We start from the raw sequence: 16,133 nt of genomic DNA, 5'->3' as shown, positions 1-16,133 counted from the left end.
GGATTTACCATTTTTTAACTAGCGAGTATCTGAAGACACTTAACCCATTTGCCCATGGCAAGTAGGAAAGTTTCGGGAAAACAACATCTATAGGATCTAAATTGCAATTTCAAAATCTACTGTTTTTACACTGTACAGATAATATTCCAGGCATAAGCAGTGAGTAAACCAAAGTGAGTTGGTGTTGTGTACCCTTTCTTATAGCTGTGTTGAAGTACAGCAGAATTAAAACTGACCAAGTTCCTTAACCATTGCTGCAGTTACTAAAAGTTGACAAAGCTAGGTCACCTGATGAGAAAGACGTGAGCAGGAACTAAAAGCAAAATCAAGAAAAAATTGTGTTTTTAAAAAAAAGTAGAAGGAACTGAGAGATGTTGATCAGAGTTACAGAGCAGATTGCTGCCTTTGACGAACAAAATGGTTGAGGTGCCCCTGGTTCTTGTTATCTCTATCTCCATCCTGGTACTTTATTATTTCAGACTCCTCCAGACTGGCCAGGTAAGACATGTTGTTGTAGGAATCGTGGCTTTTATTCTCCTTTTAATGCAGTGGATTAAAAAATGGTATGCTACACACGAGGGTGCTACCTTAGAACCTTGGCTCGTAGGTTCAGCTGGGCGTTAGCTTTAACAAAAACCAAAAATCGAAAGCTGTTTGGATGATAGAGAAATAAAGGGTTAGGAAGAGGTGAAATGAGGAATATTAAGGGTTTATCTTTATCATTAAGCCCTTTGCTTAGTGAGTAGAGCAATATTATGCTTTTAAAACTGTAAAATGTCACAAGTCCTTTTTACCAAATAGGTCTAATCTTTGGGCATTTAGGTTAATGTTTTTGCAACCTGTTTGTAAATAAGTATAAAAGCAAGTTTGCAAAACTTCAGAAAACTTATGTTTCAGCCAGAACAGCAACAAGTCAGTGGGCAGGGAGGCTAAAGATGCAGCAGTGGAGAAATGGTGAAAGCTGCATTGCTCAGCTAAGCTTTGGTTGTTTATAATTTTTAATGTTTTTAATTATCTCAGTTTAAATGGATGAATTTGTTTGCCCTGAGAAAAGGTTTCTCAGAAAGAAAAAAGCAGTTTGTTTATATTCTCGCTGTTGGTTCTTCCTAGTTTGTCTTCATTACTTGTAGTTTTCTTATAGATGACTACTTTTTTCTGCGTTTTGTTAGTGATGCAACATTAAAGCTTCTTTGGTTTAGATCTGACTTGTCTTAGTTGTTTTCATGGACACATAAACATGGCAAGGGAAAATGTGAATAGCAAGTCTTACTGTAGTCAAAAATTTACTGATTGGAAGCATCATGTTTTTTCTTTCATCCTTGTTCGTTTAAAAAAAAATTGACAAACTTATACCTTCAGCAATGTCCATATATCAATAGAAAAGAAAGCTTAAATCAATACATCTGAAGAAATTACAAGTGTATCAAAATACACAGGCTTTCTTAGAAGGGTATAGTTTGTACTGTGTCCTTTTTTCCCCCCCAAATAGGCAAATACTTAGATGTCTCTAAAGACCTGTTTCCTGTCTGTACTGTTTAAAAGTATCAGGGATTTAGAGAAGTTTCTCCAGGTACAGGGAAGATTGCAAAGTTCAGATCTTTATCTGAAGCTTTTGGATGGTATTGTACCCTTAATTTTAAACTGAACCTTCGTTTTTCTGATATACATATCCTCATTCTGTCACCAGAACAGGAAGTCCTGAGGCTTTTCCTAAATTTCAGCTCTGTAAAAACTTCACATGCTTCCGTTAGCATGTCAAACACTTGCTCTTATTTTGCCACCAGCTGCTTCTGATTTAAACACTAGAAATCCTAGAATAAGCATGCAGAAGAACTGAAGAAGCAGGGCCTGTGTTTGCAAACAACTGGAAGTTGCTATTACAATAGATACACTTCATTACTTGTGAGCTCTGTGTAGATTTTTTGACTATGCAATTCTCAGATTTTTGTTACTGTTTCTATGTTACTGTCTGCAGTGGAATACCGTTAAACCAAGAGAATTGCTGTATGCCAAGCTTCCAACTAAATGACATACTTAATTGAAAGGAGTTAGCCAATTAATGTCCTGCAAAACCAAGCAGGCTTTCTTCCCATCTCACTCAAAAGATATTAGCATGTTCTTGAGCTATTTCTTTCCTGTTCCCTGAATTGGCTCTTTAAATACACTCCAACAGAAGAACTGAAAGTAAGTTATTTGCCATAGTAATAAAACATATTAAAAAACCAAGCATGCTAATATCATTATAGTGATCATATGTTCATGTGTATAATGTAAATAAATGATCTTTGCTTTGAAAATCAAATGTGCTTATTTTTCACTGTGTGAAAAGTTGTGGTTTAGTATTTGTCCTTTTAAGAGTTTTATAGGCTTTTTACAGCTTGGCAGTCATGAGTGCAGTTTTCGCTTGTTTTGTTTTAGGAAGGCTAGCAGTTTAAAGGCTTGCCTTGTTTCAACATGTTTTGCTCCTGGGTACTGGGCTGTTCACAAGCATGCAATTGCCATCTGATATTTACCCCTCTAGGACAATTTGGTTACCTTCACCATTTGGAATCACTGGAAGAACAGGCTATGTGAGTCACTGAACAGATACATTAGCATTTTGCATCTGTTCACTATCTTCTGTTCTTGTGGTGTCCTCAAACTTCATCTGTAATTGGACTGATGGACCTTTTGTAGCTCATTAAACTATTTGATTAGCATCTGTCACTTGGGATACCTTTCCTGAGGAGTGCTACTTCATAAGGACTTTTTTCCTTTTTTAAAAAAGAAAAAAAAAAATGCTTACTGTTAATTATTTTAGTTCTTATTTGTCATGGAAAACTACCCTTGGAACAAAAATTTTCTGGAAGCTTACAGGGACTTGGGACTTAGAGAAATATTTTTTTTAGGCTTGGAACTGCAAAGGCAAATTTTAATTTAGGAAGGTACATCATCTTTATGTCAAGAGTAGCAGATGTACTGATCTCAAGCCTCACTCCAGAGATTTAGGTAAATGTTTCTTAACAATTAAAAACCCTGTAAGGAAAGTATCAGCATGACTGTATCTCATGTTGTCAGACTGTCTTCTAGTCCAGTACATGAAGATATTTTTCTGTCACAAAACTTTTCCTCCTGGTCTCCAACCCCAGTTACTACTGAAGCTTGGAATCCGAGCCACCAGTAGTGCAGTGCTATTGTCTTAATCCTTAGCCATCCACTCTGACTGTAATCCTTTTCCTAACTTGTGCTGCTGTTTTACCTCACTCTTCATAATCTGCTGGAGTTGTGGTACCAAATCGCCCTCAAACCCAGATTTCTTTGACAGCTATGCAGATTCCTGAAAGTAATAGGTTCTATACAGAAGCCATGTGCATAAGCTGAGGTAAGCATTGTACTAATGTGGAGCATGCCAACATGAAAAGCTAGCATAGGGTAAATTGAAATTTACAGCATTTGTCACCAACAAAACGCAATGGTTAGCTTCTTTTTGCTGAAAAGAACATACTGTGCAAATGTTGTTCTATTAAAAAAAACCACAACTGACTTTATCTCTTGGAAGACTGACTTTGACCTTAACTGTCATCCTGAGGGAGAAGTGTCTTTAAAGACTGATAAAAAGAGGGAGCTTCAAATTACTGTGGCCATGTACTAGCATGGCCTGAAGGAAGAGGGTATTAAATTTGTATACTGTGCCCTAATTTTAGATTAGCATATCTCTGCTCCTGTTGTTTGGAGACATGATGATGTGCTACCCTTTCTTAAATCTATACTGCAGTATAGATAATTAGAAGAAAAAATATTTCTTATTAACAAAGAAATTAAAGAAGGTTGACAAGTTGAGAGGGAAACTGCACTGTGAACTGAAATGCTTCTGTTTGGCCACAAGATGGTGCGAAGTGCCCACCTACGAAACGAAGTAGTGCAGGTTCACCAGCAATACAGTCCAATCCAATCAATTCTGGAAGAGTAGAACGTGCTGTGTAAGTGCTTTTGCATTCTAAAAACTTTTTTGCTGACAGTAGGTAGTCTTTAAAGGAATGTGGTTTTGCTGTAGTCAGTGATAGTGTCAAGGCAACAGGAGGAAACTTTACAACAAGTTTTGATGTGTAATTTTTTTCAGTTGATAATTTTTATGTAGAATAATGTAGTGGACAGGACAATACAAAGGACACCTGAGTGTGATAAGCCTTGGCAAGTGGCAGGAGAGCAAAACCTGAAATTTCTGATGTTTGCTGTGACAGCATCGTGGACAGATTTAGCTGGTGGTCTGTGCTGGCATCTGGCCTAACCCCACTCAGTAATAGAGGTGGGTGGGGAAATGTTGCTACCCAGGAGTCTGGCATTGTCGCAAAGCAGAGGACCAGTTAGGCTTTGGTCCTGAGTGCCAGCCTGGAGCCTGGTGCTGAGAGGCTGTTTCCCCTGGGCTAGGCTGCACAGGTGCGCTGGAGTGGTAATTGGGGTGGGTTTCAGTTAACTCTGACCATATGGGTGTGTGTATGAGAGCAAAACTTTAACTCACAGCCTGTCCTCTGCTCAGTCCACTTAAATTGAATGTGGTAATGTCATGTTGTCTGGTGTTCCTTTTCTCCCATGACAGCAGGAAGTTTGAGACTCTGGTTAACATGTCTAAACCATCACATACAGCAGACCTAATGCTATTTGTTGAATTCCTGGGCTTATTTTACATCTAGCAGGTGAGGGCTGTAATCCATCTTTCAACAGCTCTGGCCAACACCAGCCACAAGACTGATGACTGGAATAGAAAATAAATGAGCAAACTCTCTTTGTTTGTGAAGGGGCACAGTTTAAATAATTTTCTGAAGGGATTAGCCATGTATACAGAACTTCCCACTTAGCATAGCTATTTGAACTTCTAGTTTGTATCCATTTCTTCTTTATCAGCCCTGCCTGGGAGTGGAAAGTCCAACAGGAATTAAAAGGTTGGGAGAATGCTTCTTGAGTTGACCAAGTAGGAAAGCAAACTGAAAGGATAAATACCACTGAGTTCTGAGAAAAATGCATCAGAGCAAATAGTCTATTCCTGTTTTATTATAATGGCATCGAACAGTACATTTCTCTTTCCTTACTTAAGGGGCACAACACTTAAATCTTTTTTCAGGTGCTGTGTGCATATGAAAACAGCTACACATTCTTAATTATTGCATGCTACCATACACATCTATGTTGCAATGGGTACAAAAAGTGGGAGTAACAGAAGATTCTATTATTTGTAACCTTTGCTACTACAGAAAAGGAAATAGCAGTCAAAATAACTGTCTCTCAGACCAAGGTGGCTAGAAGTATAACAGTATTCTTCTTCCTGCAATAACCATTGGACACCTGAAAAAACCCCGTATCTTTGAGAGCATGGGGAAAATAGATCTGTATTCAATTTTAGGAAAAGCCTTCAGGCCATTACTGAAAAACAAGTTGTTAAAGTCATTATAGTTACATCTGTGATACCAGAATACTTCTATCCTTTTTATAGTGCTGTTTAGCTCCCACAGGCAGGATAGTTACATTGATTCCATATTAATATGTATGAAACCAATGGCACACTGACATTCAGGCTAGGAAATTGGCAATTCTACTGTCAAAATGCTCACTAAACATGGCAATTGAACTCTTCCTGTGATTCTGGGTCCTGCTGCCTTCCTTTTTCCTGTATATTTCACAGTATTTTTACAGTTTGTATAACTAGTATATGCGAAATGTGTGAAGGACATGAACATTACACAAAAGTATCTCTTCCTCATCCCTTCTATAAAGCAGTTGAAACCTTACAGGTCAAGGGTAGAAATTTTTAAATGGAAGAAACAAAGAAATGCAGATACTGAATACAATTTAATGGTTGAGTTGCATTTCATTTTGAAAAATGTCTCCTTATGAAACTGAGATTGTGATGTAGGAGAGGTGGATGGTGGTGAGGTGATGGCAACTTCATGAAAATACCTGTTAATTTAAAAAGAAAACAGTAAATAGTATTTGAATGCAACTGAAACTGTATTTTTTTTCAAATTGTTTAACTGTGTGACAATTTATTCTGAATTTTAGAGGAAAACTCCCAATATTAGGGAGGAGCTACCAGTGAGGATTGTTATTTGGAAAGGTGTAGTGGAAATATTTTATCCTTGTGTATTGCTAGGCAAAGAAAAAAACCCTCATACTCAAGTGCTTAGATTAGCACTCTGTATGTTCCTGTATGTTCCTTTATGTTCCTTTTGCCTTTATTCATACTGTAGCTGGCCTATTGGCCTACCAGCACATAATTTCTGTAGTTAAAGTAAATGTTTCTTAGAAAAGCTCTCTTGAATTGTAAAAGATGTAGATTAATATGTCATCATCTTTGTTTCCAGACAGGACAACAGTATAGACTCTACTTCTTCTCTCAGAGAAGACAGCAAGCTGGAAGGTCAGGAATCAAAACAAGGTATGTAGTGGAGAAAGCTGAAATTTTGTTTTCTTGATGTTGGGCAGTGACTAATTCTAGATAACTGATAACTCTCTTTTGAATGGTAGCTGCAATCACAGAGAAGCATCCTCTTAGAAATCAGCTGTGTAGGGTTATAACCTCTCCCTTGAGCCCCATTCCAGAAAAGGAGAGGAGAGCATTGAAGAAGACAATGTGGGAACTTTGGCCTCTTAATTCTGTGAGATTGGAGAGTTTTTCTGTGGCTAGAAGAAAACTGCAGCTCTTCAGAGTTTGCTAGTTTAGGTTCTGGAACATGACTGAAGCTCTTGCAAGGCTCATTTGGCTCTCATGTAGTTTTTCAGCTGAAGAGGATCTTCAGTCATTTCAATTTCTTGGTATATATGTGATTGCTAATACTGCTATTACCATTTGCTGAATTATTTGAGAGCCAGTTTTACTTTCTGTTGAAATGATCATAAGAGGCTACAGTACTCTGTTATGACATTCATTGAAATCCATTGTGATGATTGTTTGCCAAAGGACTGTTTGTAATTTAAACATTTTGTTCAGTCTTGGTATATGATACCTTGCTTGCTTTGATTGTGCAGAGCTGAGGTCCAATGGAATGGCGCTTAACACCCACCACTCCTGATAACTACCATATTTTACTTGAAGTCAGTGCCAGTGGAAGTACACACTCAAATCTTTGAATTTCTGAGGATGAATGTTTTGTCTTGTATATTTTCTCTTTTTAAATGCAAAAATATAGTGGGTGAGACATTCAGGTACTACAGTGATTGGCAGAATAGAAAATGCAAAACTAGGTAAGTTAGTGATGCACATTTGAGTACCTGCTGCATAAGGAAACAGTTTTCTTAACCTGCAGCAGTATTTATTTTATTCCAATCATTAAATCAGCACCATATAACTACTGCCAGTATTTTTGTGTGTGAAGCACTAGAATTGTAGGTGTTTCTGTCTGTCTGTCGGACTATCCGTATGCAGTAAAATCAGAAATAGCTTTTCCAATCAAAGAACATTGCAAATTCTTAGAAGCTATATTTCTCTTCTGCAAAGATCTAACATTATCTGCTTCCTGTAACTCCTATTTCCCAATTGAGAATGTTGTCTAAAAGATGTCTCTTGGAATAACTTTTTGAAACATGTTTTTTTCTGAAGTTACTAGTGAGGGGAATTAGATGGAGGAGGAAAGACTCATAATAAAATCATCAAAACTTTTAGGAGCAGGTTGCTATGGCTTTGTGAGGAATGCTTTAAATGTTGCTTGTTGTACTATACGAAGTGACCTTAGAACAGACAAATTTCCTGCAGATCTCTTTCACTTTTGTGTTATCAAAGGGACTTGATGACTATTGCATGTGATTACTTCATTGTTGTTTTTTATGACTTAATCAACCAGAATATCATGTTAGCTTGGGCTCCACTTAAGATGTTAGCTTTAAAGAGCTTTTGAGAATATCAATATAAATTTAAAAATATAACTCTAATCAATCTGCTGAGCTGCAGTCTGTGATGCTATGGGAAGAAAAAAGAGAATGAGAGGATAAGCAGAAGTAGATAAAATAAAATTAAAAAAACATAATTGAGTATGCTAAAATGAATTTCACAACTGTAGCTGAAGGAAAAAGTAGAAGTTAACAAAATGAAAAAAATAATGAGAAATGCCAACCATGATCTTTACTACTGGGTAAAATCACAACTGCAAAAGGGGGAAGTAAAGCCATCAGCTAATTAAACATCTGTAGGCCAATGAGCTTATATGAACCCTGCATTACACAGTTTTAGAGGCTCCAAATTCTGAATGGGAACCCAAGGCAGCTTTGCCCCGCTTCCTGGTCCATACTAGTTCTGGGACAGACATGAATGACTTCTAACATTTTGTTTCTGCTTAATATGTGACCAATACTAAAAGGAATCCTGTGGTGGGTTGACACCAGCCAGCAATAGCACCCACCAGCCACTCAGTTACTCCTCCTGCAGTGGGGTGGTGGAGAAGATCAGAAGAGCAAAAGTGAGAAAAACTTACGGGTCAAGATAAAGACAGTTTGAACTATGATCCATTGATGCACCTATTTTTTTGATCCATGGAATGCTGCTTGGTTGACCAGAATGTTAAGTAAATACTGACTGATGCCATGCAGCAAGACAGAAGAATTTCCACTTCTTAATCCTGTTGATTCCCATTTCTTTTGATCTTTCACATACTTTGTGTCTTGTAAGGTAAAGTTGAAAAGACAGTGTTCAAAGTTAATTTGATAGTATGAGAAGCAGGTAAAATTGCATCTGAAACTGAAACACTAATCTTGAAGTTACTGTCACAGTAGGAACAGGGCAAAACTACTTAGGATTGAAGAAGGCCCTGGTATGTTCTTCTCTTATGAATACTTTTTATACACACTGCTGTGAGGATGATTTTTTTATAGCTTCAGAATCATTTATGTTTTAGACTTTCAGTTTTTATTGCTTGCAAATTGTGATTTATCTTACAAAAAACAAGGATCAAAAGTTCTCTCTAAACTTCATCTATATGGCTTATCATACACTTAGGAGAGTTGAATTTGCTTTCTTGTCAGCTTTGATTAGAATGTTGGAGGTGCCACATACATTAGCTATATATGTTCCCATGTATTTACCAGTAGGAAGGCCTGTGTTTACAGTACAGTAAACCAGTGTTGTTAGGTACTTCATCGATACCTGTGTAAGATCCTAAATCAGGAGTGCATGTCAGGGTAACATGCAATATTCCTAAATTGGGACTTAAATGCTGTGACAAATCATAGCCTGTGATCAGGAGTGAATATCTGAATATCTTTTTTTTTAAGTGTATATAGCAAGAAAATCTTTAATCCTGAATCAATAAAACCCCTGGAGTTAGTTTTAAAATGTTACTGTTGTTTATAAAACCTATTTGAGATTTTTTTTTTACCAGAAAATAAAGAATTTCCCCCCTGTTCCCCACCTTGTTTCCCCCTTTCTCCCCCCCCCCTTTTATTTTTTTTTTAAGCACAGAAAGCATATTTATAGCTTTCTTAGTAGTCAGTATTGATTTCCCCCCACACACACACACACTGTCAGGATAGCGGGAATGTCATAACCCCCACGAAAAATAGATCTTTCCTAAGGTTCTTCTGCACTGCTCATGAATTAAAACCAAACACATGCATGTACCAACAGGTGTTTAAAAATGTTTTAAAAAAGAATAATATTTTTCTAAAACCTTATTTGTTTTTCCTGTAAAAGTGGTCTCTTTAATCAACAAACCTTAAAACTGATTTTGAACAAGGAACAATTTAATTTTTCTAATCCATACTCTACTGCTAAGCTTTGTACAGAACTTCCAACTAGCATGAGGGGGTTGCACGAAAACTCAAGAAGAAAATAAATCACTATGTGGATGGGGAGTTTTTTACACTTCACACTTGTGTTTTCAAGAAAAGTCTTACATTCTTTTGTTGCATTTTTAAATCTTTCCTGTATAATAAGAGACACTGAAACATTAATACTGTAAAACAAAGACTTCTAAAAATGTCGTTTCAAAGATGCTTTATTCTTTTTTGAAAGGGGAGAAAATTGTTTGTATTGGATCTGAAACCTATGTCAAAGGAACATTCTGATTGAGAAGAATTATTAAAAAAATATTTTCAGAAGTTTTCCAACAGTAAAGCATTAAATGTGAGCATCTTGATCAAAAAAGCCAGTGATAGGAAGATGTTGTGGTTTAACCACAGCTGGCAAATAGGCACCACGCAGCTGCTCACTCACTCTGCTCCTGCTCCAGTGGGATTGGGGGAGAGAATTGGGGGGGGCGGGGAATAGCACTCATGGATTGAGATAAGAACAGTTTAATGGAACAGAAAGGAAGAAACTAATAATTATAATGATAATAAAAGAACAATAATAATAAAAGTCTCGGAATATACAAAACAAGCGATAACAATGCAATTTGCTCACAACTTGCCAATGGACACCCAGTTAGTTCCCAAGCAGTGATCCACACCTCCAGGCTAGCTCCCCCAGTTTATATACTGGGCATGAGGTCACATGGTATGGAATACCCTTTTGGTGCGTTTTGGTCAGCTGCCCTGGCTGTGTCCCCTCCCAACTTCTTGTGCCCCTCCAGCCTTCTTGCTGGCTGGGCATGAGAAGCTGAAAACTCCTTAACTTAGTCTAAATGCTACTTAGCAACAACTGAAAACATCAGTGAATCCAAAACACAACACCATACCAGCAACTAGAAAGAAAATTAACTCTATTGTGACTGAAACTAGGACAGAAGATAATTACTTCAGGGTATTAAAATCATAGGTCCCTGCTGTGTTAGACTGCATTATCAATGTGGAGAGTTTTTTTTGTAGTTTGAATGTCAGTAAGATGTTGATTACCTAATATTAAAAAAGAGCAGTTCACAGAGGAAGTACTTGCTTGGGTTTCCAGTATATTGGTTGTTTTGTTGTTGATGAGCAATCCTTGCAAATCAGTACTTTTAGCCCTGTGGATTTGAGGTTCAGGAACCAAAAGTATGGATGCATGAAACTAGCGATTAAAAAAATAAAATTAACAGTTTGGTGAAAGGGAGCCTTTTAAAGCCAGATGTCAGCATACTAAATTTAAGAGTCACAGAGTCACAGAATTGTTTAGGTTAGAAGTACTGTTTTGAGATCATCAAACACAATGCCCCTGCTCAAGCAGGTCAGTCAGAGCAGGTTGCTCAGGGCCACATGCTGTTGAGTTTTGACTATGTGTGAGGATGGAGACTCCACAGCCTTTCTGGGAAACCTCCTCCGGTGTTTGACCACCCTCACAGTACAGAAGTTTTTACATGTGTTCAGGTGGAATTTCCTGTGTTTTAATTTTTGCCCATTGCCACTTGTCCTGTCAGTGTACAGTACTGAGAAGAGTTTGGCTCCCTTGTCTTCATGCTCTCCCATATTTTTAAAGGAGAATTAACGTTAAAAAAACCCAGGTTTGCAATACTGTCTGAATATGTATTAAATAAAGAATATTTTTGGTATATAGAAGATCATTATAGACTAAAGTAGCTTACATATGAATGTAAACTTTCTTTGAATCTTCATGGTAAGAAATTACATGTATTTCAAACCCACAGATCTTGAACACAGCCCTACCTTTGGATAGTGATACTACCAAAAGGAATTATAAAGGCTTTAGAATCAGTAACTTTACCATCATCTGACTATAAATTGTTCATTTTAGGCAGGAACCAATCCTGCTGTAAGTTTCCACAGATACAGAGGTTGGAGAAGGACTAATAATTTCTGAGGCCAATGTGTCAAAAGCAATAGTCTCTCTGTAGACAAATTGTAAGAACAGTTACTCGGGTTCTGTTAGAGTTTTATTTTGTTGCACTGCCTTTTCCAATTTTTATTTTTTTTAAATAAACTCCAACTTTCAGCCAGCATTAAAAGCCACTGCCATAACTTTCTCCATGTTTTTAATGAGTTAAATATGTCTGAAATACTTGTGATAGATTCTAAATAGTTGCACTAGTAAGTGGAGTTTCTATTAATTTTTAGTACTGTGCCTGGCTATAGTGTCCCACTCCTTTTAAAATACATAAAATAGTTTTAAAGGGTCATTTTAAAAACTGTATTTTGAAAACAAAGTTTACTTTGAAGATAATAAACAATAATTAATTTTGCACTGCAGAGGCTTCCTTGTGATATAAAACCTCATGATATTTTAATTAGGAAAATAGATCATGTAACTTCATAGGATGGAATAAATTTTCCTGGTAGTGCTGCTTTGCTATACTGCATGTTCTTCTAAATTGGCATAATAATGCATTAACACTTGTCTAAATTAGATCAGCCTTAAAAGTTGGAGGAGAGAAGGAACAGGAATTAGTTGTCTTAAATTCACAGATCTTTTTGTCACTCTTAATCTATAGAGAAACAATTTAAGAAGAAGCAATTTTGTAAGTTGAAAGAAAAATGGTTCTGATAGGCAACTATATGATTGTTACATTTGTGTTACAGGCAAGGGAGAAGATAGTGATGTCCTCAGCATAAATGCAGATGCATATGATAGTGACATAGAAGGCCCATGCAATGAAGAAGATGGCCCAGATGGGCAAGAAAACACTGTCAGAAGTGGAGCCAGTCAGATAGATGACCTCGAGAAGGATATTGAGAAAAGCGTGAATGAGATTCTGGGGTTGGCAGAGTCCAGCCCAAAGGAGCCCAAAGCAGCAACCTTAGCCGTTCCTCCGTCAGAAGATGTTCAGCCATCAGCACAGCAGCTGGAGCTTCTGGAGCTTGAGATGAGGGCCAGAGCTATTAAGGCTCTGATGAAAGCTGGTGATATAAAAAAACAGATCTGAGATTGTTTAGATTTAATTTTCAGTATTTGTTTTGAAGGATGTGATGTCTGTTCTCTTCAGTGCTAAAGTATGTTTGGGTTGGGTATGACGTTCCTCATTCAAACCCTATTGTGTATCCTGACCCGTGGCTTAAGCCATTGATAGTTGATTTCATTGCCTTTAGTGTGCTGCTTCCATGACGTGCACAAACAGTGGTTTGATGCTTCACTGAGATCAAGTCTCTCTGTGCCGAGTTATCTTCTCAAGGCGTCACACAACATATAGAGCTATGCCAGGAACCTGGTGCCTTCCAGAAGGGTTAGAAGAATCAAGTTGTTTATAAACCCATGGTTAGAAATTACCAGCTGTTTTATTTATTAGGAACTTATTAAACTACTTGAGAAACTTGATTTATATGTACTTCATTAAAAATACCATTTTGAAGAGGTCTTCCGTCGTGTGACTGCCTTCAGCAGTCTGTGATGGGATTTGAGATTGCTTATTTCTCCTTGGGGCTCTCATAATGTAGCTATTCTAGTTAAAATGAATGATGATTCACTTAAAAGCATACTTAATTTTTAGAAAGTTGAATTCCTGAAGGGAAGGTTTTTTTCCTTTCAAATAAACAGTCAAACCATGTTATTTTCAGGGTTATGAAAGTGCCTGAAAGTGACAAATACCAGAGTTTTTATACTGTTGGTCACGTGTTTTTGTCACTCTTCTCCACTGATAATCTTCTGTGTCATAACTGAAATAAAGAAAACAGAATTTTTTCCTGACTGTAAAGCTTTTTCGTTGAATGTTTGGCATAATATTTAGGGCAATGCAGTAAATCAGACTATTTAGAAGACCTTGAGTTTTTAACATTTAACAGATGTAGTCATTTCATGTTCCTTATAAATGGGAAAATCCACCTAATTTCAGTAGAAATGTTTTTTCATAAAAGGCTTTTAATTTATTTATTATATAAGATTTTAAAATAATAATTATACTTTAATCCATTTGAAGTGTATTTCTTTGTAAGTAAATTGTATTATAGGATTAGTTTTCCTGCTATGATTTCTTACAACAATTAAAATAATTCTGATTTTGTTTAGAATTAGTGCTGGGTTTATAGATGGCTCCTAATCAAATGCATATTTAAATATTTCTGTGTATATTTACATACACACACACACACAATTTTTTTTTTTTAAGGCATGAAGTTTATGAATATGTTCCTTGTTAAGTAAAATGATGTATTATATGTGGTTACTCCTGATTTTCCCTTGATTGTTACTTAGAAAGCAAATCAGATACTTTGCAACAGTTGCATAGAAAATTTCCATATATTATTTTGCAATATTACTGCAGACATTTTTCTATTCAAATACTATGTCATGAATTTTCTTGCAAGGTTTATAACTTTCTTTTTCTCCTTCCTTTTTTTTTTTTCCTCTCCTTTTTCCCCCCTTTCCTTTTAACCCGTTTTCTACCCTTTTACCTTTCTTTATTGTTAGTCAAGTGCATTGTCTTTAGTAGAAAGCTTTTTATGTATTTCTTAAAGTATGATTGATTTCCTCTAGAATCAACAGTATTATGAGTAAAATGGTAGCAAAATAGTTCGGTATCAATTTGATTATAAACTAAAACCTTCATTAAATACAGCTGAGAAAATTGCAGTGTGAGTTCACTAAATGGTGGCAGTGATCTGAGTAAATTTTACCTGACTGTAATCAGTTATCCATGGCAACAACATTTTTCTATTATTTTTAAGCAAATGGAGGATGTAAGTTAGAATATATATATATCCAATTCAAAAGGTAACTTAACTGTCTCAGAATATGTGTGTTGTTTCAGTTAATTTCATTTGGCTGTTTGGTGAACTTGTGATTTATTTGAGTGCAGAAAAATGAGAGCAGGTAATGAAAGACAGACAGTTGGCAAAACCTAGATGTCTTGTTATTTGTAAAGTCATAGGCTAGTAGAACTATGTTAGACTGTAAAAATAAGTTTTACTGCTGCTATACTTAGATCCTTAAGGCACTGAATATCTACTTTGCCTGCTGTGGAAATGAAAAAGCTGCCCAGCAAGGACATTTGCTTCCTAGTCCTACTGTGCAGCCCTGTAAATCTCAGCCAACAGGAAAACTTGTTCCTTATTGTTTGCCTCTCTCCTTTCATGTTGAGGTTCATTTGCCAGTTCTACAATCTCCTGTAGCATTGATAAGACTTGCAAGATCCCAAGCGATAGGAATAAACAAAAATCAGTCCTTAATATTGAAGAAGGATGTACAATACAGTAATAGCTGATTGATAGGAGAACAGTTTATAGACCTGTATCTTTCCTTTTTTTTTTACTGGTACTCCCAACACCTGTGGTTTTATCACCCATGGAGATGATTCCTGGCGGACCTCGTACTCCTGTGTGGCTCCCATGTATTTCTGTCAACCACTGAACAGCAGAAGGTTACTTCATGCAGAAGCCATGCCTTGGTAAGGCATAAGTTAGCATGTCTTAGGAAAGCTGAATGTAAATCAGATTTAATTAGAGATACGTTTCCTATGCCACCGGAAGAACTGATACAGTCAAATGCATGAAGTCCATTCAATGATGTTGCATAATGATACATTTGCAGTTGTTTGGCAACAAGGAAATACTGCTAGAAGTAGTGATAAACTAGATCATAGTTCTATTCTGCTGCCTACTTGCTAGAGGTATATAGCATTTATTTCTGAACTGACCTTCATTTTCCTATTGGTTTTCCAGGTCACCTTTAAAAGTTCATTTTGTAGTGTGTTGAACTGTCAAAGGTCATTATTTCAAGGTCTATATCAAGAATTTGCATATGCTAACTTTAATATGTAGTGTGATGAAGATGAAAGAAGTTTACTATGCATATGACAGAGAAGATTTGTAATTATAGCCTAATTAAATTTGAAATTAAAAGAGGAGAAGGATTCCAAGAAAATTAATCTGTTTACAAAAATAAAGTAATATATATATCATAAAAGAGACTTTATGTGATTGATTACACAAGTGCTAATTAATTTTTAGGATACTGTATTATTGCTGCTTAGGTTAAAAACAGATCAGCTAAGTTATATGGGTTCCTTCATTGATTCGTATCAAAAAATCCAGTGTATTTAAACTATTTATTATATAACCATTTTGTTGTTCACTTTTAAATATATCTTTGACTTTTTCCTTGAAAAACAGATTTAATATTTCACTTGGAGGAAGAGGCAATTTGTATGTAAAATGCAGTCATGAATTATTTATGAAACCTTAAAATAATTTTAGTGGGTTTTGATCAACCACTTTGTTGAGAAAAAATATTCACTGGGAGTTGGTCAGCATGAGGAAAAAGATCCTGATCAAATTCTGAACTGCAACAGGAATATTTTCTGATGAATTTTGAC

General features: G+C 36.3%; 1 protein-coding gene across 3 annotated transcripts in view; it reads left to right on the top strand.

The window, feature by feature from the left end:
* Nucleotides 1-16,133, top strand: part of CAAP1 (caspase activity and apoptosis inhibitor 1) — a 33,225-nt gene that overhangs the window by 6,429 nt on the left and 10,663 nt on the right. For 2 of the 3 annotated variants that reach the window (XR_007505061.1, XR_007505062.1), the window contains exons 5-6: nucleotides 6,336-6,409; nucleotides 12,409-15,206. Coding sequence is in view for 1 of the 3 variants with exons in the window: in XM_049794918.1 (XP_049650875.1) it covers nucleotides 6,336-6,409; nucleotides 12,409-12,752 (418 nt within the window). In the remaining 2 variants the exon portion in view is untranslated. Of the gene's footprint in view, nucleotides 1-6,335; nucleotides 6,410-12,408; nucleotides 15,698-16,133 lie in introns of those variants that run through there. The other variant, XM_049794918.1, reaches the window with a different exon arrangement.

Source organism: Accipiter gentilis, chromosome Z (assembly GCF_929443795.1).
Source record: "Accipiter gentilis chromosome Z, bAccGen1.1, whole genome shotgun sequence".
Classification (NCBI taxonomy): domain Eukaryota; kingdom Metazoa; phylum Chordata; class Aves; order Accipitriformes; family Accipitridae; genus Astur; species Astur gentilis.
The sequence above is the reverse complement of the archived record's forward strand: the minus strand, read 5'-3'. Positions and strand labels throughout refer to the sequence as shown.